This window comes from Callithrix jacchus, chromosome 14 (assembly GCF_049354715.1).
Source record: "Callithrix jacchus isolate 240 chromosome 14, calJac240_pri, whole genome shotgun sequence".
Taxonomy (NCBI): domain Eukaryota; kingdom Metazoa; phylum Chordata; class Mammalia; order Primates; family Cebidae; genus Callithrix; species Callithrix jacchus.
The window spans coordinates 16572229-16598485 of NC_133515.1; the positions used below are offsets into that span (position 1 = coordinate 16572229).

Below are 26257 nucleotides of genomic sequence, written 5' to 3' on the forward strand. Positions count from 1 at the left end.
ACTTATTGCCTGCAACAGCCTCTTGCCCCTTTCATGTTGGCAGAGCCCCAGTTTTGCTCTGAGACTCAGGTAAATTGATCTAAGCCAAACCTGGAAGCCCTTATCAGGAAACAGTTTAGGAGTGGCCAACTGAGCCTTGAGGGTCTGCGGAACTTCTTGGAAAGGTTTTCCCTGCTCACAGAAAGGGCCGCAGGGGAAATCAGCGCCTCTTCCCAACCAGACCTTGTCATGTCCGGATGCAATGTCTGTTATCACTTGTTGTCATCTTGAATCCTGTTTGGGAAGCAACCCTGGGACAAAGCCCAACCTAAAGGGTGCACAGGGAGAAGTCCTAGGAACCTGGCACCTGACCAAATCACAGAGCCCCTTTCTCTGGACATCCAGGGACTTTTGACACTCAGTGTCCCTTGCTTTAAGTCAATTGATTTGAGATTATTTGCAAGGACCACACTCTAGTAGGGGCAGCGCACATCTACACTAGGAGGACACACTTTTGGTTATGCTAACCTGGCCAACAGAGGCAACATCACAGCATCAAGCTAATGAGGACAGTAACCTGAGAATCCTCAACTCAGCACCTGTCTAATGTGACACTGAAATATTTCCACCTGAGATGTCAACTTGAATAATTTAGGAAGTTTAGAGACTGGCAAGTTAATAACTTACAAATTATTAGCAGAATCATTCAGTCAAGTCTGAAGATCAAAGAATCTGCTGATCTTTCCTCTACATGAAATCATAAAGCATGTTTTCTTGAGTACCCTACCCTAAAATACTACAAAAAAGGCCGTTGGGTTGGGGAGCTGAGTCCTGAGAGTGCAGTGGTTCTCAAAGTGGGGTCCCTGGATCAGCAGCACCAGTATCACTGGGAACCTGTTCAAAATGCAGATTCTCAAGTGCCAGTCCAGACCGATGGAGTCAGAAACTCTGGGGTAGGACCCAGCCATCTGTGCTTTAGCAGCCCCCACCTCCTCAAGGAATCCTGCTGCTCATTCAAGTTTAAGAACCTCTGTAATTAATAATGGATGGGTTCTGACTCAAGGAGGAAATGAGCAGGACAGAAATAGCTGGTATAGACAGATCCTGAAAAAACAAAACTGCAAATGTGACAGCTGGAAATCAGTCTATAAGCACCCAAGCCATCTCTGAAGTAAAAGAAATAAAAAAAATACCCTTCCCTTCTATGTAAACTGCCCTGGGGTCAAATACTTTGGGACTTAGTTGTCAACGATGCCGTAAGCACTTAGGCTAATTTATAATAAGACAAACACAGAACACTGTTTACGTGTCAGGCTCTGTACTACATCTTCTATGATTTCATTTAATACCCCAGCAGTCTAGGACAGCAGTCCTGGGATGAGAATAGTAATAACTCATCTCACAGAGAATTATTATTATTATTCTTATCTCACAGCTGCATAGCCTTTAAGGTCACACAGTGAGTACAGAATAGAGCTGGCTTCCAATCCTCTGTAGTCTGATTTCAGGGCCTAGTTCTTTTAACCACTACATTCAACATCTTCAACATTCAGCAACTGTGTATTGAACACCTGTTACTTACAAAACAATGCTCAGATGAGGGGAGGATAAAAATAAGAGGTACCCTTTTCCAAGTAAGAACTAACAACCTAACAAGGAAGGTAGCAGTGACAAGCAGCTCTAATATGAAGCAGAAAGAAACAAAGACCATGTTTGTAGTGCAAGAATAGAACTGGGGAAGCCAACAAGGAGTACCATTAAATCCAACAGAGAGCACCAGGCTCCCCGGAGTATCATAATGGCCGAAGAGAAGGGGAAAGTCAATCCAGGAAGAGAAGAGAGGACAAGAGAAGATGTAACATGACAACAGGGGTAGGCTCCAGGCAGGCATGCAACCCAGCACGGAGGGGCAGAGTGTGTGTGGAGTAGAAAATGTGGTTGCAAAGTGGAAAAACTCCATGCTGAGACCTTGAGGGGCCTTGAATTCCATGGTAAACAGTTTAGATTTCTACTTGTAGGCTACAATGAGTCATTTAAAAATTCCTGAGCATGGGAACAACGTAATTTGTTCCCCCTTCTCTTAGGAGAGGACCTGGGAAAAAAAGAGAATAAAAAAGAAAGAAAACCTACATTTAAGAATTCGGCAAAGGAGAATTCATTGAGGTAAAGACTGTTCGGCACTATGGTTAAGTGAAATAAGCCAGACACAGAAAGACAAATGTCACATGTTTTCATTCATATATGGGCACTAAAACAAAAGCAGGTCTCATGGAGGTAGACAGTGGAATAGTGGTCACCAGAGGCTGGGAAGGTGGGGAAGTGGGGGAGTGGGGATGAACGCAGGTTGGTTAAAAGATACAAACACACAGTTAGACAGAAAAAATAAGTTATATTGTTTGGTAGAATAATAGGACTAATTTACAGTAACTATAATCACTTTAATGTGACTATAGTTAACAATAATTTATTGTATATTTCAAAATAGCTAGAAGAGAAAATTTGAAATGTTCACAATACACTTGAAAAATGAGGTGATTCAGATTCTGATTTGGTCATTGCACATTACATATTACATGCATGTATCATTACATATTATATGCATGTATCAAAATATCACATGTGCCCATAAATATGTATAACTATTATGGGTCAATACAAAAAGGAAGAAAAAAGTCTGGAAATGGAAAAAAAAGACCTTCTGTGTGAATGAAATGATTTTCATGTGAGAGTATGCCATATGAATGAATGAATAAATGAATGAATGAATGAAAGCAATTAATAGATAGTGGGAAGGATTACAGAAAGGTCAAGAGCATGAAAACTAAAAGCAGATTTTGGACTTGGACTTGGAAAAGCAGAGTGTGACTTGCCCCAGGCCCCACCTACTTCTTAGAAGAGGCTTGCATTGCTCTATTTTATAAGCACTAATTACTAATCCTTATAGAATGCAGAAGTATATTTTGAAAAACAAAATACACTCCTTTGACATTTCAAACTCAAAAAAGAAATTTCTGGGAAAACTTATTGTGACAGTTTTTTTGATCCTTCAAGGTATTTTGGTAATAAAAAGGCATTTGTCTTATTAAATAGTCTCACATTTCTGCTCTGAAATTTATTATTGCTTTCAAGTTTAGAATAACTGGCTTGATCATAAAATACAAGTCAGGTGCACCTACCATTATTGGTTGCCTTCACTGAGGCTCTTTTGGTTAATATAGATATAATATATAAGCTATTTTGCATATTTTATGTATATATTATATATAATATATATTATATAAAAATATATAAGCTATATTGTGTATTTATTTATATATATAAATATATATAATATATACATAAAATATGCAAAATAGCTTAGGCAAAATTTTGGTAATACATAGAACAATAGCATCTGCTAGAATCTAGTAGCAGGATTAACAGCTGGGGTTCTTCCTATGTAAGAACCAGAAACAGAAAGTTGGGACTAAGGATATTATCTCCATCCCTACAGGGTCATGGAGGGGTCTTCTCTTAGCTGTTCATTTAACATCCACCTCACTCTCACTCTCTTAAAGCTTCTATCTCTAATTCAGTATAGATCTGTCCAAAGATGGCTTGAAGTTTATATTGCTTTCCACTTCAAGCACCTAAGAGAGAATCTCTTAGTCCATTCAGGCTGCTATACCAGAATACCATAGACTGGGTGGCTCAGAAACAACAGAAATGTATTTCTCATGGTTCTGGAGACTGGAAGTCCAAAATTCAGGTGCCAGCTGATCAGAAGTCCTGTGAGGTTCACAGACAGCCACTTCCTGATAGATAGATAACCATCGTCTCACAGTGTCCTCATGACACAGGGGACAAGGGAGCTGTCTAGGGTCTCTTTTGTAAAGATACTAATCCCATTCATGAGGGCTCCACCCTCATGACCTAATCATGTCCCACCTCCTAATATCCCACCTCCTAATACCATCACACTGGGGATTTGGTTTCAACATATGTATTTTGGGAATATACAAAGGAAGGAAGGAAGGAGCGAGCTGTATTGTGGGTTAGTTAGTTCTAGTTCAAGTCCAGCAGCAGCAGGTGGGGCTCCAAGCTGGGCAGATTCCCTCCTATGGAGGTATGCTTCTGAAAAGTTGTGTGCAAACCACATTTGGATACACTGAGTCCTATTTAAAATGCACCACAAATATATAACATTGATATAACACTGAAGTTAAAAAAATATTTCACAAGTTTTTCTTGTTAATGGCTAAACCACCACCCGTGAAGTAGGCGATATCATCTCTGTTGTGCAGATGAGAAAACTGCAGCTCTCAGAGGATGGACGAATGAATAACGTATGGCGACATGAGTAATTATCTTTAACAGTAGCAAGCATCCCTGGAGCTGGGAGGGATTCGGGGCACTAAGTGCTGATCGTTCAAAGGATTTGGCACTGGCATCAGCAGCTCCCTTTATTACAAATGAAATTACTGACAAAACTAGGTTGCACTGATGTATACTGAATGAACTGGACAGGAATCGAGAGCTCCAGGAGCTCAGAAAAGGGAAAGACTAGAAACCAGGGAAGTTGAGAAAGATGAGCCCAAGGAGGCTGAGCTCCAGTGGCCCTTGAAGGATATACAAGACATAAATCAACTGCAAGACTAAAGAGAATGGGAAAGGGAGGCCGGGTGTGGTGCCTCACATCTGTTATCCCAGCACTTTGGGAGGCTGAGGTGGGCGGATCACAAGGTCAAGAAATTGAGACTACCCTGGCCAACGTAGTGAAACCCCGTCTTTACTAAAAATACACACACACACACACACACAAACACACACACACACACACACACACACAAAAATTAGCTGGGCATGGTGGCCCACACCTGTAGTCCCAGCTACTCAGGAGGCTGAGGTAGGAAAATCACTTGAACCTGGGAGGCAGAGGTTGCAGTGCACAGAGACTCTGCCATTGCACTTCAGCCTGGGTGACAGAGCAAGACTCCATCTTAAAAAGAAAAAGAAGAATGGGGAATTGACAGAAACTGGTTCAGAAGAGGAATTAGCCTCAGGTGTCTAGCTTCTGTGTGTTTTGTTTTGTTGTGTGGTTTTATTTGTTTCGTGATTTTTTTTTAGGCAGAGTCTTGCTCTGTTGCCAGGCTGGAGTGCAGTGGTGCAATCTCGGCTCGCTGCAACCTCTGCCTCCTGCATTCAAGCGATTCTCCTACCTCATCCTCACTGAGTAGCTGGGATTACAGGCACACACCACAACACCCAGCTAATTTTTGTAGTTTTAGTAAAGACAGGGTTTCACCATATTGGCCAGGATGGTCTCAATATCCTGACCTCATGATCCAGCTGCCTCGGACTCCCAAAGTGCTGGGATTACAGATGTGAGATACCACGTCTGGCTGTGTGTGTGTGTGTGTGTGTGTGTGTGTGTGTGTGTGAGATACACAGATTTTCTTCCACCTCTGCCACTCCTGATACAGCAAGACCAACCCTTCCCTTCTTCCTCCTCCTCAACCTACTCAACATGAAGACGATGAGGACGGAGACCTTTATTAAGATCCACTTCCATTTAATGAATAGTAAAAGTATACTTTCTCTTCCTTATGATTTTCTTATTTTCTCTTAATACCATATTTTGTATGTTGTGTATATTACGTAGCATACTTTACTTTATTGTAAGAACATAGTATATAATACACACAACGTACAAAATATGTGTTATTCAGCCCAGGCATGGCAGCTCATGCCTGTAATCCTAGTACTCTGGAAGGCTAAGGGAGGCAGATCACTTGAGGTGAGGAGTTGGAGACCAGCCTGGCCAACATGGTGAAACCTGGTCTCTACTAAAAACACAAAAATTAGCCAGCCATGGTAGCAGGCATCTGTAGTCTCTGCTACTCAGGAGGCTGAGACAGGAGAATCACTTGAACCTGGGAGGCAGAGGTTGCAGTGATCCAAGATTGCACCATTGCACTCCAGCCTGGGCCACAGAGCGAGACTCTGTCTCAAAACAACAACAATAAAAATATGTGTTAATCAATTGTTTATGTTATCAAGGCTTCCAGTCCACATAGGTCAGTAGTAGTTAAGTTTTTAGGGATTCAAAAACTATATGTGAATTTTCAACTGTGCAAGGGGTGGGGCAGAGTGGCAGTTGCCACTCTTAACCTGCAAGTTGTTCAAAGGTCAATTACATACAAAAGAACATATATAGAAAACATATTTGTATCATATATATAGAACATTTATATATAAAATAAGTTTTTCTTCATATACATATATATGTACACACACACAGTTACGGAGAGAGGAAGAAGACAGAGTACATAAAAGTCATCATTTAACCAAATCCGTCTTGGTGAATGAGATTTTCCATATAAATGGATTTTTCAGCCAACAACAGTTTCAAATATCAAAATATTTTTAGTTAAACCCATTTTGGATGGAAGTATTTTCAAAGTGAGATAATCCCTATAGACCCTGGCACATAGCACTCAATAAACATTATTTTTGTTGTTAATAAAATGCATTATGCATGTCCCTGCCTTAGAAATCAGAGTTAATGTAATACACTTAACTTCTGTTGATGGCCAAAGGTTATCATAAACATTAATTATTTAATGGAGCTGTGCGTATGAGGATGTCTTGAGAGTGACTAGGGACCATGGAATTGTTGGTCTTTGCATCAAACCACCCCAGAATGCAAGGCATGGTGAGTCCTGGGTCGTATTCAGTTCCCATTTCTTCCTTTGCTGTGAAGCTGTGACTTCTCATGGCTGTCAATGTGCTTGGCCCGGTCATCCCTACCTCTTACTATAATTTCCTATTTCTAATTGTCTATGAGCTGAGACATAGAACCCTTCAATTCTTACAACTACATTCGGACACTGATCAGTGCATTCAACCTTTCTCAGCCTCGATTCCCTGTTTGTTCATAAAATCTTGAAGTTTCCAGCTCTAAAATATGTGTTCATCTTTTATGAGACAGACTCTTGATCTGTTATATAGGCTGGAGTACAGTGGTACAATCTCTGCTTACTGCAACCTCCACCTCCAGGGTTTATGCGATTCTCCTGCCTCAGTCTTCCAAGTAGCTGGGATTATAGGTATGTGCACCAGACTCAACTAATTTTTTGTATTTTTAGTAGAGATGAGTTTTGCTATGTTGGCCAAGCTGGTCTTGAGCTCCTGGCCTCAAGTGATCTGCCCACCTCAGCCTCCCAAAGTGCTGGGACCACAGACATGAGCCACTGTGTCCAGCCTCCAGTTCTAAAATCTATTGGTCTATCAAACAGTTCAATAGCACTCAATGTGAGACTCAAGGGTCTCCAGGGATTTTAGGCTGGGTGTGTCATTTTGTGTATTTCTGTTCATATTGTAGAGTTCCAAACATTGTCCAACTTCTTGCCAATCAAAAACTTAATGTCTTTTTTTTAGATTTTCAAAGAAAAAAAAAACTGGCAGCAAAAATGAGATCTCTGTAAGAGGCATACTACAGTAATGGCGTTGCTTTCAGTAGATCTAGGACTGCTTAAAATCAAACATGCCTTGAGTAGATTCTCCCTCCGTGGACTGGCCTGAACCTTCTCTAGGAGAAGACAGGGTGACCAGAGGGAAGAACAACCCCTAACAGAAGAGACTGCTCAGATGCAGCAGGAAAAGCACTGGATTTGGAGCCAGAAAGTCCAAGTTCTGCTCAACTGTGTGATGTTAAGCTGCTCTTATAACCTCTCTACACCACGGTTTCCCTATTTATTAATCTGGGATCACAATATTTGACTCAAAGGATTGTTGTAAGGATCAAATAAAAGAATACCTGTATTAGTCTGCTCGTACTTTCATTTAAAAAGTACCACAGACTGGGTGACTTAAACCACAGCCATTTAGTCTCCCACAGTTCTGGAGGCTGAAGTCCAAGGTCACGGTGTGAGCCTGCTTGGCTTCTTTTCCGGCCTGTGTCCTTGGCTTGTGTAGATGGCCACCTTCACACTGTGTCCTCACGTAGTTTTTCTCTGTGTGGGCACATCCCTGGTTTTCTCTTTGTGTGCCCAAATTTCCTCTTTTTATAAGGATACCAGCCAGATTCTGTTAGGTCCCTACCCTAATGGGTTCATTTTAATTTAAATTACCTCTTTAAAGGTTCTAGCTCTAAATATAGTCACATTCTAAGGTATTGGGGATTAGGGCTTCAACATATTCATTTGGTGGAATACAATTTAGTCCATAACACAATCCACAAAAATGCTTTGCACTTCATTTACAAATGGGAAGCATGGCTGCTGTTATACCTAGGGGCAGAGGGAGAGGCTTGACAAATGCCACTGTCATGGATGTGCCATGGCTGGCACAGAACAGGTCAAGGGTTTGCCCTCCAAAACTGGTAGCACTGCTAGGTGGTCACTTTGCATCCAACAGCTGGTTTTACAGCTGTGTCCCTTTAGCAGTTATTTAACAAGTGTCTGCCTTGCATGCCAGGCACGAATCAGGCAACCCAAGGGTTGCACAGGTATAATCTGGTGTGTCTGCTGCACCAGAAATAAGTGAGTCAGGATGTGGAGTGAAGACTTTCTGCTGTTCATCCTTGCCTGAGTGCTTCCTGTGTACCATGCCCAGGGCACTGCCCATCTTCAGATGCATATGTCCCTTAATCTTCTGAACAACTCTCAGAGAACCAGAGTTAAAGCTCAGAAACATGTAATAAATTGGCTAAAGCCAGATCATTCAAAATGGCAATGTCAGGATTTGAACTCAGGTCTTCTGTGTCAAAGTTTGGCACTCCTTAGAGCCACAGTATTATTAGAAGAAAGGACTCCAAGGATATAAAGAACCAAGGTTGTAGGACTCAGGGTCAGGTACAGACTTGTTAACTGGATGTTTCCTTTTAGAAACTCTGCTCACGTTTTAGGGGGCAATTTGGGGTTTTGTTACATAGACCTTTACAGTTGCTATAATATAATGCCAGCATAAGTTAGGGCAGTACCAACAAGTTGGGGAGATGCAATAAATAAATGAATGAACAAATACAAATAATCAGAGACTAGAAGGAAACACAGAATTGGTAAATTTTGTCTTATTCTCTGTTCTGTGAGTCCTGGACATTCAGAGTAGGAGATTCACAAAGAGTGGTGTGGATCTATCCCAAAGAAAGGCATAGCATCACTCTCACCCAGTTAACTATATGTCCCTCATCTCTGACTGAAATTATCTTTTCCATTTTTCTATACAAGGGGAAGATAAGATCACCCCAAATTTCAACTACCGGTAGGAATGCTGAACTTGATTTATTTTCTCACACTTGAAAAAGATATCTTTGGTTCTAAGCACTGTTCACAGCATGAGGTAAAACTAGAGCTCTGCTGGTATCTAATCAGTAGCCTCAGCAGTGTGGCTTCCCATAGCAAAACATTTCACCCTACCGGCAAAATATTTCTACAGTTCCTATGCTCTCGTGGCAAATGCTTAGAAAAGGGGTGCTCTACGCATCTAAGTAGGCGTTTACACCAGTTGAGTATTCCCTATCCGTAATGCTTGGGAGCTGAAGTGTTCTGCTTGTCACATTGTTTCTGGATTTTGAAATATCTGCAGATGCATAATGAAATATTAATATCTTTGGGGTGAGACCCAAGCCTAAACATGAAATGCAGTTACATTTCATATACTTCTTATACACATAAACCAAAGGTAATTTTATACAACAGTTTCATAATTTTGTATGTGAAACAAAGTTTGTGTATACTCAACCTGGTACACAGAAAGCAGAGGTGTCACTACTCAGCCACCCATATGGGCAATCTGTGGTTGCTTGGCATTATCATCATTCCAGACTCTGAAATTACATACTACTGATAAGCAGTTATTTTATTACACACATTCACATGTAAGTAGACTTAACAGTAAAAAATATGACCTACATATCTGGCATGCACAGAAAATATATGTTGCAGCTAAAGGGAGCTGAGAAGGCCTTTTTTCCCTGGAAGATGCTGAATAAAGTGTGCTGTGTGCCTGCATTTTGACTGTGACCTGTCACAGGAGGGTTGGTGTGGTATTTTCCACTTAGGTCATTGCTCAAAAAATTTGGATTTTGGAGCATTTTGAATTTTAGATTTTGGGATTACGGATGTTTAATCCACATAATTTTTAATGCAATCTTGTCAGAACAATGTACATGTACCTTAGATAGTGCAGGGGCCACAGGAAGCCAAGTTAAATGCTGAAGTCTGTCTAGATATAATTTGATTGTGTCTGACGCAGGAACGAGACAGGAAAGTGGAAGAAATGGAAACCTACACGTGCTTTTGGAACTCTGATTCTGATTCACTGTCAAAATAAACAAAGGGATGTCATGAGTTAAAGTCCTAGACTTCACAGACCCTAGTAAGTAATAAGAATCTATTTAAATCTATGGAAACTATACTGCTATGGTTTGGGGATTTGTTCCCTTCAAATCTCATGTTGAAATTTAATCCCTGGTCGGGCATGGTAGCTCCTGCCTGTAATCCCAGCAGCTTGGAAGGCCGAGGTGGGCGGATCACTTCAGGTAGATAGTTTGAGACCAGCCTGGCCAACATGGCAAACCCCATCTCTACGAAAAATACAAAAATTAACTGGTCATGGTGGTGCGCACCTGTAGTTCCAGCTACTGGGGAGGCTGAGGCAGGAAAATCGCTTGAACCTTGGGAAGCGGAGGTTGCAGTGAGCCAAGATCACACAACTGCACTCCAGCCTGGGTGACAGAGGGAGACACTGTCTCAAAAAAAAGAAAAAAGAAAAACGAAATTTAATCACTGATGTTGGAGGCAGGGTCTAGTGGATTGTTTGTATCATGGGGGCAGATCTCTAATGAATGGCTTGGTGACTTCCTTGTGGTAATGAATTCCTACTCCATTAGTTCCTCTGAGAGTTAGTTGTTTTAAAAAGTCTGGCACCTCCCTCCTCTCTTTCCCTCTTATCCTCTCTCCCATGTGATCTCTACACACTGGCTCCCCTTCTTCTTCTGCCATGAGTGAAGCAGCCTGAAGCTCTCACAAGATACAGATGCTGGTGCCATGCTGCTTGTAAAGCCTATAGAACTGTGAGCCAATTATACCTTTTTTCTTTATAAATTACCCAGCCTCAAGTATTGCTCTAGAGCAACACAGGACAAAGACATGTACCAAGATATAACTATATTTTCATCTGGGATAAATCACCTAATAGAATGATTTTGAAAAAAATTATTTTTCAAAATCATGCAACTGCACACCACTCTGTAAACAGCCTGAGAACTTTCCTATATATTTTGAGCAGTTAGTCTGATCAAGTTTCTAATACAAAGTATATCAAATTGAAATAAAAGTTTATTTCTATAATTTTTTCTTTATATATAGGATATCTAAGTTTGTTGGTAATTCTAAGCAAACTTTCAGCAATGAATGAAAACTCTATGAAACATCATCCATTCATTAAACAGACATTTATTCACAAAGATTAATGTAGTATAATATCTCACCTTCATCAGCTTTCAATTAAATGTGTAAATGAAACAAAAAATTACCTATCAGGATGAAGGTGGTGGGTACTCTCAGGGAGAGAGTAATAACTACTTGGATATATGATGATATTAAAAGATTAATATTAGTGTCTTAAGCATGATAATAGTATTACAGTGATTTTTAAAGTTCCTTGTCTTTTAAAGACATATTCTCAAATATTTATAAATAAAATAATACCAGGTCTGAAATTTGCTTTAAAATAATTTGGAATAGATAGAACTGGTGGGATAAAAATGAAACAAGAGGCCGGGTATGGTGACTCACGCTTGTAATCCCAGCACTTTGGGAGGCCAAGATGGGCAGATCAAGATGGGTCAAGAGATTGAGACCCTCCTGGCCAACATGGTGAAACCCCGTCTCTACTAAAAATACAAAAATTAGCTGGGCGTAGTGGCGTGCGCCTGTAATCCCAGTTACTTGGGAGGCTGAGGCAGGATATTTGCATTAGCCCAGAAGGCAGAGGTTATAGTGAGCCAAGATTGCACCACTGCACCCCAGCCTGGGGACAAAGCGAGACTACGTCTCAAAAAAAAAAAAAAAAAAAGGGAAACAAGATTGGCCGTGAGTAGGCAATCGTTGAAGCTGATGAGGAAGTTTTGCATGTGTTTAAATTTTTTCAACAGTAAAAAGCACTTTTGATAAACTTGGGACAATCCAAAAATGAAATTAAGAAAATAATTCCATTTGCAATAGCATCAAATAGAATAAAATATTTAGGAATAAATTTTTTAAAAGAAATATAAAACTTAGAGTGACAACAATTTAAAAAAAGATCTAAGAAAATTGGAAAAATATCCCTTTTCCACGGATCAAAAGATTTAACATTGTTAAGATGACAATATTCCCCAAACTGATGTACAGGTTAAATGCAATCCTTAATCAGAAATTCAGCAGATGCGATTGTAGAAATTGTCAAACTGATTCTAAAATTCATATGAAGCTGCAAGGGATAGAATAGCCAAAACAATCTTGGTAAGGAGGAACAAAGTTGAAGGACTCACACTTCCTGATTTTAAAACTTACTACAGAGCAATAGTAATCAAGACAGAGTGGTTGGGGCACAAGAATAGACACACAGACCACTTTAATAAACTTGGGAATCCAGAAATGAACCCATTCATCTAAGATCAACTGATTTCAACAAGGGTGCCAAACCATCCTATTAAACAGAGTTGCACTTTAACCCAGCAATTTCATTCCTAGGTATATACCCAAGGGAAATGAAAACCTATGTCCTGTACACAAATGTTTATAGTGCATAGTGATGTTCGTAATAGTACAAAGATGGAAAGTACCCAAATACCCATCAACTGAAGAGTAGATACACAAAATATGGTTTGGTCATATAATGCAGGATTATTTGACCATAACAAGAAATGAAGTACCGACGCATGCTACAACATAGATGAACCTTGAAAACACTGTCCTAAGTGAAAGAAATCAGTCACGAAAGACCACATGTTATATTCTTCCGTTTGTATGAAATGCCCAGAACAGGGAAATCTACAGAGACAGAAAGATTCGTGGTTGCCTAGGACTCGGGGGAGAATGTATCTATAGGGTAAGGGAACCTAAAAGGTAAGGGTTTGTTTTCCATTTACAATAGGGTGCAAACATGCTTTACATATTGGGGGTGATAAAAATGTTTTAAAACTGACTGTGGTAATGGTCACGCATCTGTGAACATACAAAACCACTGAATTGTATAATGTACTTTAAATATGTGAACTGTATGGTATATGAACTATAGTTCAATAAAGTTGTCTTTTATTTTTTATTCTTATTTTATGTATTTATTTTTTTGAGACAGAGTTTCACTTTTGTTATCCAGGCTGGAACGCAATGGCATGATCCTGGCTCACCGCAACCTCCACCTCCCAAAGGTTGGGATTCAAGCAATTCTTCTGCCTCAGCCTCCCAAGTAGCTGGGATTACAGGCATGTGCCACCGTGCCCAGCTAATTTTTTGTATTTTTAGTAGAGACAGGGTTTCTCCATGTTGGTCAGGCTGGTCTCGAACACATGGCCTCAGTTGATCCGCCCACCTCAGCCTCCCAAAGTGCTGGGATTACAGGCATGAATCACCGTGCCTGGCCAAGTTGTCTTTTAAAAATCATTGCAACACACACACACATGCACATATGCATGCACACACATTTGGGACAAACCTAGGAAGATGGTGGTGGCAATAGCAGATAGTTTTGGGTCTTCCCAAATCTCCACATAAAGGCATAGCAACTACGTATCAAAAAAAAGAAACCCACGGAAAACATGGACAACAAACCAAGGGTCAAAGTATCCTTCTGAGCCCAAAGGAAAAGTAGGTAGGAACAAACCAACAACAGCCACAAAACATGCTTGTGACTGTCAGCCCCCATATAAGAGAACACAGAGGGAAGCCCACTGGGTATGCAGACTGGATTTTTCCTGGGAGTTGAAGACTTCTGGTCTACGATTTTTTTTAATTAAATTGTTGTTTATTAAAATGTCTAAAATCATTTGCCTTCGTCCTTATACATTAGAATGCAAGGTTGTTGTTCTTATGTAAAGATCCTAAAAAAATTAATGCCGATGTACACTCCAGAGCTGCATAACCTAACATCCCCTTCTAATCCACCTCTGCCTTCTTCCCCTTATTCTTCCAGCCAAATAATCTCCTCTAATTTTTTTTTAATTCCGACTGAAAACTCATCTCCCAAGGGAAGCCTGGTAGGCCTGACCTTTCTAGGTTAATCACTTCTCCAGGATGACTCAGCATGCCTTCCTTTCTAGTTCTTAGATGCCTCACTTCCACTGAGTTCATTTCCCCTTGTTGAGATTTTGTGATGTTTCCAGCTGAACCTGTCCAAAAATATGTGACATTCCTGGAGAGAAGTTTGCTTTCTCTGGGACTGCTTCGCTGTGTCTAGGACATATTAGAAGACACAACTGAAAAGGCAGTTCTGATGCCAGCACCTGTATGATTTCTGGTTGCCCATCAACGGGCTACACATTTCTTTAAAACGATGAGACAATCATTCAAGACAACTCAGGTGTTCCTTCAAACTCATCCTGAGGACAGTTTTGTATTATGCACAGTAAACTTCCTAACACTTTTCTTTTTTCTAACACAGCTTTCACTTTTTTTTTTTTTTTGAGATGAAGTGCTATCGCCCAGGCTGTTGTGCAGTGGCTCAATCTCAGCTCACTGCATCCTCCACCCCCAGGGTTCTAGCAATTCTCCTACCTCAGCCAGGTAGCTGGGATTACAGGTGCATGCCACTATACCCAGCTAATTTTTTTGTATTTGTAGTAGAGACAGGGTTTCGCGACGTTGGCTGGGCTGGTCTCAAACTCTTGACCTCAGGGGATCCACCCGCCTCTGTCTCCCAAAGTGCTGGGATTACAGGCATGAGCCACCGTGCACAGCCTTCTTTGTTTTTAATTTAAAAAGTAGTATGGTTTCTAGGTGTGCCAAAGTTAAGTTCTGAAGCACATTTTCAGGAACCCACTTGGAACATAATTGGTACTTTGGCTAAAGGAAAGCAGAGCACAGGATATTACGCAAACCTGATGGAACAAACATATTTTACAAGACTGTCCTCCCACGCAAAGGGAAATATATAATGCCAATTTGCAATTTAGGCACTCATTAAAGCGGCTAATGGACCATCTTTTCCAAACAGCTATGAAGCCTTTCTTTCCATCTCAAATAGGTTTCACCTCTCCTCCCAAAAAAGAAGGGAGAGAGTATGTGGCCAGTGCAATGGCTCATGCCTGTAATCCCAGCACTTTAGGAGACCGAGGCAGGTGGATCACCTGAGGGCAGGAGTTCAAGACCAGCCTGGCCAACATGGTGAAACGCTGTCTCTAGTAAAAAACACAAAAAATCAGCCGGGTGTGGTGGCAGATACCTATAATCTCAGCTACTTAGGAGGCTGGGGCAAGGGAGTCACTTGAACCCAGGGGGTGGAGGTTGCAGGGAGTGAAGATGGTGCCATTGCACTCCAGCCTAGATGACAGAGACTCCATCTCAAAAAAAAAAAAAAAAAAAAAACAAAAAGAGAGAGAGAGAGAAGGAAAAGAATACCAAAGATGGTCTATTAACACTTTTCTGCAAGTCTTATGAGTTTTCACTCTTAAAATTGTATCACTATATAATCATGTAATTAGAGTACTTAAAAATTAATTGGACTTCTGATAATGAACAGATTTATAGTAGATAAAGGTGACTACTTAAAAGGCAAGGAATCTGCCTCTAAACTTGATGACAGTAACTATTTTCAAAAGTAGAGTTTGTAAATCATGCTGTTGTACATCTGACAGCTGCTTTTTTCTTCACTGACATGAAGTTAATTACTTAATGCACCCCAAGAGAAATCATGCTCTTTAATGGCTAAAGCAAACTTCACAAAATAACAAATTGGGGGAAAAAAAGTTACCTATAAAATGCACTTCCTTGGAGTCAAATGGTCAATCAATATTCATTGAGCATCCACAACTACAGTTGGCATGCACATTGAAGACCAGGATTTACCATAATCAGAAATCTCATCAGAAACCTTCCCCTAATGGAGAGCCAGTGTTAGCAGTCAGATATACAGATGGTCATTCACACTTTTCATGGTGCAAAAGAACACAAGAGGGAAAACCTTAAGGAATAAACTCAGAATGTTACCACTTTGCTCCTCACTAACAAGTAATTTAGCACACAGATCTTTGTACGATCTTGTAAAATTTCCAAATTCTACAGAAGTTTGGAATGAAGCATTTTAACAAGTTACTAGTAACATAGGAGTGACCTCCTCCTAAACTTGGTTTTTGTCTATCGCAGAAAAATCCCCTGTTCTAATGTTCCTGAGAAAGACAGTAAGGAGGGCCAGGGAGGTATTGATTAGAAAAGCTACATGGCAATCACCTTGAAGGTCCTTGGCCCTACTCTCCAGTGACTCAGCTTGTCCATAAAGATAAACCCAAACACTAGCAGGAAACAGAGGCGACCACCCTACAACGAACTGTCTTATACCCACAACACACATTCACAGGCTTGGCCTTCTCTGACCCAGGATCCCTGCCTCTGTCAGCAGCTTCCCCATTTCTCCCCTTTGATTAGAACCAACCCCTGGACTTTTTTGTCTGGGCTTTGGGGTCTCAGCCCCACTCAGTCCTTCAGTTATCCAGTGTTTCTCCATTGTCTTGAGCAAAACAGACTCCTTCTCAACTAATCCTAGTTCCATGGAAGCCCATCCTCAACCCCTATTCCATTTTCCCACAGTAAGGGACTTATGGGCGTCCTTGGGGAGTTGGGGTACAACTACAGCTTGAGAACATTCCTCAATATTGTCACCTCTTCAACAATTTTCAAAAAATAATATACTGATTGTTAACTCCTTCCCATGCCAGCTATTAAGGATATAGTGAGAAGATGCTAGAGGAAGACCCATGAACACCAAGGCCAATCAGCCTGCTCCACATGTGGTCAGACGGGAAGGAGCGCAGAGTCATAGTGTTCCCCAAGCTCCCTTCCTCCTCTTGCCCCTGACCTTCAACCCCCAACCTTAGACCCAGACCAGCCCTCTGCTTAGAGGGAAGTTGCCCTGGGAAAAAGAGGGCAGAACTGGAAAGGTTAAAAAAAAACACCTTCTTTCTTTGCTTTTTTGTTTTTTCCTCATGTTCTTCCTGCAGACATAGGCTAGGAGGCCATATGGTGGAGGTATATCACACAGGCGTTTAACTTATATGTTTATTTTACAAACCTGACCACCTTCCAGCCCCTCTGTGAACAGTAACTAATCACTACTCACAGACACAAGAGGCAGCCAGAGGCAGCAGACCTGGAAAGGCAGGAAGCAGGTGTACAATTTTTCTCACTTTTCAAAGGCCAGGATGTATGGACAGAAGCAAGATTTCTGTCCAAAGTCAAGAAAACATTTATTGCCACTTGCTAAGAATCAAGCCCTGTGCTTAATACTTTTAATATTTATCCCGTATCTTTTCTTTTTGTAGACAACTTGAGAAAGGAAATTTTTAGGGATGTAAATGTAAATTTGATCAAAGGCCTGGTTGCAATATTTAATTTATTAATTTAGCTGCAATACATGTTATAAAACACATGCAATAATATATACACGTAGAAATATTAATTTTTGTACTCTTTTATTTCCTGTTTTAACTCTTCATGTGAATATTTGACATGTGGCTTTATCATTACTAGAGCCAATTTTGAGTCTGTAACACAATTTTCTAGAGCACTTTACTTTTAGTTTTTGACCAAATTGAGATATATAATTTTTGAGACAATATATTATGTTTCCAATGGAAAATTGTGCCCAAATCACAACTATTCCATTTTTATAATTAACTAGAATAGCTGATTGTGTTTATGTATCCTGTATATGACCTGCATAATTTGATTACTCTATTCTTTTTTAGTTGATCTTAAAAAAAATCTGTGTGCTATGACATTTGACAGCTGCATACTAATTATTAAACCTTTGTCAAATGTCTTCCTCTTTTCCTTTTTTTTGAGACATAGTCTCACTCTGTCACCCAGGTTGGAGTACAGTGGCACTATCTCAGCTCACTGCAACCTCTGCCTCCTGGGTTCAAGTGATTCTTCTGTCTCAGCCTCCCGAGTAGCTGGGATTACAGGCACATGCTACCACACCTGGCTAATTTTTTGTATTTTTAGTAGAGACAAGGGTTTACCATGTTGGCCAGGCTGGTTTTAAACTCCTGAGCTCAAGTGATCTGCCCACCTTGGCCTCCCAAAGTGCTCAGATTATAAGTGTGAGACACCACACCTGACCTCTTTTCCTTAATGGATTCTTCTCTTTTCTTTCTTTTCTTTTTTTTTTTTTTTTTGAGATGGAGTCTTACTCTGTCTCCAGGCTGGAGTGTAGTGGTGCAATCTCGGCTCAGGGCAGCCTCCACCTCCTGGGTTTAAGCAATTCCCCTGCCTCAGCCTCCCAAGTAGCTGGGATTACAGGCGTGTACCACCATGCCTGGCTAACTTTTTAGATTTTAGTAGAGATGGGGTTTCGCCATGTTGGCCAGGATGGTCTCGATTTCCTGATCTTGTGATCTGCCTGCCTCAGCCTCCCAAAGTGCTGCGATTACAGGCGTGAGCCACTATGCCTGGCCTAATGAATTATTTCTTAGGTGACTTCTATAAGCACAAACCTGGCATTCTTTAAGATTCTTTCAGGCTTGTTAGATACAGCTAGCTCAGAGGTTCCTAGCAGTAACTAGAGACTTTATGCTATCTTAAGACCCAAAGATTGGAATAATATCTAATATTATTGAGCATTTATAATGGGCCAGACACTTTTCTAAGTGTTTAACATGTGTTAACTCATTTAATCCATACAACAACCTTATGTGTTGTTAGATACCATTACTGATCCCATTTAAAATAAGAGGAAAATGAGAAACTAGGTAATCTGTCCTGATCTGAACCTAAGGAGACACCAGACTCCATTTCTCTTACCTATAAAGGCTATACAACTCATGAGACCATGTAGTTTGTTCATTCTATTAAAAAAAAAAAAAGTCTAGATTCTCAGTGGTTCTCAACTCTCAACCTAATTGTTATTCCTTTAAGTTAATCTGTCATTTCCTTTGGGTCAGTTCTAGGAGTTTGTCTTTGAATTTGATGTTTTGTAATTTCTCTGCTATGAATTTTTATTTTTTTGTATTTGCTTATATCTGAGACTTATAATTTGTTTCCATTCTGAAAAACTGAGACATGATTTTTTTCAAACTTTGCTTCTACTCGTTTCTCTCTATTTCCTCTTTCTGGAACTCTTTTAGTAATATGTTGGATTTTCTTATTAATTTTCCACACCTCTTATAACATTTTTTATAACATTTTTTATATTCTCAACTCCAGTTGAAAACATTTATAATGTTTTCTTATAACATTTTTTATATTCTCAACTCCAGTTCTCATCAACTCAAAATCCAATGATACAATACCTATATATATTTTTTTATTTCTAAAATATCTATGTTGGGAAGGGTGCTGTCATGGCATTGACATCACTTATGATGAGGTCCTAACCTGCTTCTCTATGCTTTTTAAACTAATGTACTCCATTTCAGACTTTCCAGCAACAATCTTCCCTAATTCTTTTGGAGAATGTCTCTCTCCCCATTTTATTCAAAGACGTGGGGCTGTTCATAAGCGTCAAGTCCTGTTGGCTGCAGGGATTGGCATGTGGCCCAGGCCAATGCAATCACAGCTCCTGCTCCCATTGGCCACAGTAATTGGTTCAGAGGTGAGCTCATGACTAAAGCTGGGCTAATTCTTCACTACTTTTCTAAGTGGACTAAGTCGTAAAAGCTCCCTTTCTTCCTGGAAATGGGTTGATAAACTTTTTCTTTAAAGAACCAAATAGCTGGACACAATGGCTCACACTTGTAATCCCAGCATTTTGGGAGGCTTAGGTCGGCAGATTGCTTGATCCCAGGATTTCAAAACTAGCCTAGGAAACATAGAGAAACCCTGTCTTTACAAAAAATACAAAAATTAGCCAGGCATGGGAGCACATGCCTGTAGTTCCAGCTACTTGGGAGGCTGAGGTGGAGGATCATGAGAGCCCAGGAGGTCAAGGCTGCAGTGAACTGTGATCATGCCACTGCATTCCAGCCTGAGTGACAAAGCGAGACCATATCTCAAAAAGAATGACAAAAAGAAAGGAAGGGACAGGGAAGGAATAAAGAAAGGAACAAAGGGAGGAAGGGAGGGAGGGAGGGAGGGAGGGAAGGAGAAAGGAAGGAAGGAAGAAAGGAAGGAAGGAAGGAAGGGAGGGAGAGAGGGAGGGAAGGAAGGAAGGAAGGTTGGTTCAAAATAGTAAATATTTAAGACTTTGAAGGCCAAGAGGCAAAATTGAAGATATAATGTAGGTATTTATAAAACAAGAGATAAAACACATTTCTGGAATAATTTTATGGACAAAATTCAAAATATAGTAATAGCTGAGCACTTTCTTAGTTGAATAGGCTTATTAATGAGAACAATATAATTCTTTTTTGTGGGATAACATTTTGCTGCTTTGGTGGTCAAAGATAGTGTTCTTATTATCAAAATCAATTGCAAATATTCATCTGTTAATGTTGATCTGCAAAGAAATGTTACATATTTCATCAGTGAAAATATATTTTCACACAATATCTATATGTTGCCAGATACTGATATAAACCCATTAGCATATGATTTTACTGAGAATATTTATTGCTTGCAAGGCATTTGTAGAATTCTGCTAGATTCTTCTCTTGATATTTGCTATTTAGCATAATATTACATTTCAGATTAATTACTTCTAATTGAAGCTTAGATGGAAGCTCCCCAACTGCACAGTTAAAAAGATTTTAAAATATGGAAATTTCCTTTGCATTTGCGTTGGGGTCTGATAAACACTGCTAGAACCACAGTTTGGAATCAAAAAATATATCTGCTACAAATTGGTGTGGGAATGAAGATATTAACATTATTTCTTATTTTAAGCATGACAGCATGAGATGTATAGATATAAAGCAGTTGACATTACTGTGATTTAAACATTAGTTGTTGTTGAATGACTTTACCACAGTTTAAGTTTTGCATACAAGGGTTGTATTACCTGCTGTGCATGATGGCTTATGCCTATAATTTCAGCTACTTTGGATGCTGAGGCTGGAGGATAACTAGAGGCCAGGAGTTTGAGACTGGCCTGGGAAACACAGCAAGATCCTGTCTCCAAAAAACAAACAAGTAAATAAAAGAGTTGTTTTACCTTGCAATTTTAGAATGAATTCATTAAGAAACATTCTTGAGTTTGTAGCAGAAGCTAATTTCCAAAGCTATTTAATGTTTAATAATAGGAGTTAAATGTAGTTAATTTTGTTCAGAAATTCAATCATAACCCATTTATGTAGGCACTCTGTAAGTCCTTTCTCCTTTGCTACTTCTCCCAACAAATTTCACCCTAGAGCTAAAAAAAAAATTGCAATAAAACTTTACCACTGATAAGTCATTGAACTACGGTATGGGAGGGCAAGTCTGGATATTCAGCTTCTGTTTATGACAAAAATTCATGGAACTGAGAATGGCTATGCCCAGTAGAGTGTATCAAGCCCATTGTTGAAACAATTAGTTCAATAATACGATATATTTAAATGTTTTCCACAAAGAACCTGCTGATGAGTAACATAATAAATAAAGGTTTTAAGTACCTTGCACTTTCACAAGCCTTGTCTAACTGTTTCTGTACTCTACATATATTTTTACCACTGTCAGATGAAACACATCTTACTAGATGCCACTTCAGGTTGTACTGAATGTGTGCTTTTCCCAGCCTCTTTGAAAATATTCTCGCCCATAGTTCTTCCACACCTGAAATATACAAGTTAATTCTTCAGTTTCTTTAAATTTACCGCTAACTTTTCAAATAAATAACAGGTGAGCAGTATCAGTTACATTTATTGACTCATCAAGAGCCAAGAAAAAACACATTTCCCTTGTTTTTAAATTGACTATTAATATTGCTCCCAATTTCTCCAATTCTGTAAGAAACTGTTTCTCACCAAAAGACTAACAGTTTTTAAGCAAGCTTATTATCACTGGACGTATTTCTTTGGCTGCTGCCATAAAATATGATGTTATTAACTCGCTATTGATAAATGGCTGTCCTTGCTTAACAAATGAGTCATGTTAAAAGGTTCTTTGCAGCCTCATTTTCATTTCTTTTTTTTTTTTTTTTTTGTATTTCCATGAAAGTTTATTGGAAATCATAGATTGTATCCAGTATTTATGTTAATTGGGCAGAATCTTTATTTTTTTTTATTTTTTTATTTTTTATTTTTTATTGGATTATAGGTTTTGGGGTACATGAGCAGAGCATGCAAGACAGTTGTGTAGGTACACACATGGCAGTGTGCTTTGCTTTTCTTCTCCCCTTCACCCACATTTGGCATTTCTCCCCAGGCTATCCCTCCCCACCTCCCCCTTCCACTGGCCCTCCCCTTTTCCCCCCAATAGACCCCAGTGTTTAGTACTCCCCTTTCTTTGTCCATGTGTTCTCATTTTCATCACCCACCTATGAGTGAGAATATGCGGTGTTTCATTTTCTGTTCTTGTGTCAGTTTGCTGAGGATGATGTTTTCCAGATTCATCCATGTCCCTACAAACGACACGAACTCATCATTTCTGATTGCTGCATAATATTCCATTTTTTCATTTCTGTGAAGAAATTCTGCTTGATGAAACATTCTATTTTAAGTGTGCTAATTTTTCTGACTCACTTTCCTGTGAATTGGGGATATTGCTGTGAGTGCTTAGTCTGATAGTGTCATTCCATGTAGCACAGCTATAGTGTCATTGCATAATAAAGATAATGGTTGCCATCTAATCCAATAAAATAATCTACACTCTACTGTGCTTTAAAAATGTGACATTCAAGCCTGCTTTTCTCTTTTCTTTGATATAACGGGGATGCATATGTAATAAGAAATGAAATGTCAGCTGGGCGTGGTGGCTCACACCTGTAATCTCAGCACTTTGGGAGACAGATCACAAGGTCAAAAAATCCAGACCAACCTGGCCAACATGGTAAAATCCCATCTCTACTAAAAATACAAAAATTAGCCAGGTGTGGTGGCACACCCCAACTACTCGGGGAAGCTGAGGCAGGAGAATCCCTTGAACAATGGAGGCGGAGGTTGCAGTGAGCCAAGATAGTGCCACTGCATTCCAGCCTGGCAACAGAGCAAGACTGTGTTTCAATAGCACCGCTACCAACAACAAAGTCATGGTATAGTGATTTCTGTGATAACTGATATGCCATAGATTTAAGACTGTGTCACTGCTATTTGTAGTGTGTGGGGCAACAATGCAAAGTGACAAAATAGCCACATACAGTCTCTGTTACACTGACTTGACTCCGCCCTGACAGGGCAAAAGCAGCCAAGCAAATGATCATGCTTATGTTCCAATAATACTTCCCAGATATGGAATTATGAATTTCATTAATTTTCACATCACCCAGCTGTGAAAGATTTTATTGAAATCAACCAACAATGCTATTGCTAGCCTTATCATTGCTTTCAATCGAGTATTATCTCAAAGTTTTGAAAAAACACACCTTTGGCTAGTACAGATTTATTGTCATGAGTCAGCTATTCTTAGCAAAAATCCCAATAACGATAACACTAACAAGGGTAATAACGAGTCGTGCTTCCTGAGTGTCCATTACGTGACAGGGATTACACTGTTTTGCATCTATTATCTCTAATCCTCACAGCAGCCCTGAAAGGTATGTGTTATTTAACCCATTTTACAGATGTAGGTTCAAGGAGGCTAAATAATATGTACACAGTCATATCAGTTGGCCAGAACTGGAATCTGGAGTCATCTGCTTCTCATCCAGCAGTATGGCATCCTTTGGTATAATAATAATATGGCATCCTTTCGTATAATAATGGAATAATAATATTCTTTGTTATATGAAATATTAATCTAAATTACTAAAGAAGGCTTAAACTTATTTTCTCCTGCTAATGAATATATACCTTTCTTCTCAGCAGAAGACACAAGAATGTGGGGGTCGGAAAATTCCTTGAGTGTTGCAGGCCGTCCCCAGTGCAGTCAGGCTTCATACTTATGACTTGTTTTATTTTGGACAACATGCATAAGTCACAATAATATGTCCTGCCTCTTTTTCCAAAGAAGGATGCTTAATAAACATAAACCAAGGGACTGATGTTGAACTTCTCATAAATGCAGCCACAATTCATCAGTTGAGTCAGATATACATACCTTTACATTGTATAAAGCTTCATAAAGGCTATTAAGCCAATTAAACTGAACTTCTAAGTAACAGCTCAAATTGCAAGTGGGATGCTACAGTGTTGTTAGTCTACTATACAAGGCTCTTATTTCCTTATGTTATGGCATTGCTTTCATTTCAGCAAATCAGAAAATAAATGACCACTTCTGTTGGATAAAATAATTCAGAGGAATTTCTTTTGGGGGAGAATACTTACATACACGTGTGTGTGTGTGTGTGTGTGTGTGTGTGTGTGTGTGTATGTTTGGTTTGTTTTATTTTGAGACAGACTCTTACTCCGTTGCCCAGGCTGATGTGCAGTGGCACTACCTTGGCTCACTGCAACCTCTGCAGTGATTCAAGCAATTCTTGTACCTTGGTCTCCCAAGTAGGTGGGATTACAGGCATGAGCCACCATGCCCAGCCTTGAGATTTTGACAGACACCTTTGAAAAGGCTTAGGTGGATATTTTTAGTATTACTTTATTTTTAATTATGAAAATACATTCAGTGCAGCAAGAGAGAATACCAAATCAAATTAACATTGTTATTACAGGAGTTTAACCTTCTATTACTTTATAGTGAGCATAGAAAGCAAGAGTGATTCTCCTTTTTCTTATTGTGGTAAATTATATATAGCATGGAATGTACCATTTTTGAGTAAACAACTCAGTGGCATTAAGTACATTCACACTGTGCAACCATCACCACTTCATGCCCAGAACTTTTGCATCTTCCCAAATTGAAATGCCACACCCATTAAACAACAGCTCTCTATTTCCCCCTCTTCCCATTCACAGCCACCATTCTACTTTCTGTTGCTATGAATTTGACAACTCTGGGTACCTCATATAAGTAGAATCACGCAATATTTTTCCTTTGGTGACTGGCTTATTCTGCTTAGTAGAACATCCCCAAGGTTCATCCATGTTGTACTATGTGCCAGAATTTTAAGGCCAAATAATATTCCATTGTATGTTTATACTACATTTTGTTTATCCATTCAACCATTGAAGAGCACTTGAGTAATGTTACTTTATTTTATTAGAAATCCACCTAGGGATATCTCTTTTGAAATTCTTTTTTCTAGTGCAAATTTCCCTCTAGCAAATTCAGCACTGGGGACTAGCTTCTTCTGGCTTTTGAAAGGGCAAAGGCCTTTGGCATTTGATTTGCTATTTTATCAGTATTTCTTGTCCCCTTGAACCTGTATGTTAAAGTAGCCTTACCTGTCTTTAAAATGAACAAACTGACATCCACTTACACTGATTCTTCTGTCCTTTTTCTCTCCCCAGTATACGTTTTATCCTGCTAAAATGCTTTCTTTAGTTTTGTCCTATTAACATTAAAAATTTTTCCCTCTCAGCCATGACACCTACACATTACCTTACGATGGAGATTTGCTACCATCGCAAGAGTTCTGCTTTTCCCTTGTATTTGTAATTTAAAAGCAATTATAAGGCTGCATATAAAGTATGACAGTAAAGGAACTGACTTTTGCACATATGTCTAATGAATGTTGTCTTTCAGAATGAGCACCTTCTTACAATGTCAGTGGAACTGTCTCCACATCTATTTTATGAGTTTTATTACTTTACAATCTCAGGATGCTTTCATGGTTGATTACCTCCTCTGCTTTTTGACTCAATTTGGACACATCCCACCTTTTCTGATCCTGTCCTTGACTGTAGGACCAGACAGAGAAGTGGAAGTGGAGGACATGAGGAAGAGGACTATTTCATGTCAGTCTTTTCCATGTACCAGCTGTTTGTCTATTCAAAGTACTTTTGTAAGTTAGAATTGGTTGTGCACCAGAAACCCCAGTCACAGCAAACCTAATTGCCGTAACTCCATAGCCCCAGATGCATACAAGAAAGCCATTTCTTTCTATCTTTTCCCCTACCTTCTCATTGCATCACTATATCCTACCTTTACTGCTGACTATATATACCATGGATAGTTGTGCAGCTTGTGCATTG

General features: G+C 39.6%; 1 protein-coding gene across 2 annotated transcripts in view; it reads right to left on the reverse strand.

The window, feature by feature from the left end:
* Positions 1–26257, reverse strand: part of LOC144579140 (uncharacterized) — a 96420-nt gene that overhangs the window by 61346 nt on the left and 8817 nt on the right. Inside the window, exons 2-3 of one of the 2 annotated variants that reach the window (XM_078348404.1) lie at positions 22552–22635; positions 19154–21848 (exon numbers count right to left, since the gene is read on the reverse strand). The exons of the other annotated variant lie outside the window; for it this stretch is intronic. Coding sequence (XP_078204530.1) covers positions 22624–22635 — 12 coding nt within the window. The 3' untranslated portion in view covers positions 19154–21848; positions 22552–22623. Of the gene's footprint in view, positions 1–19153; positions 21849–22551; positions 22636–26257 lie in introns of those variants that run through there. 2 annotated transcript variants of the gene reach the window in all.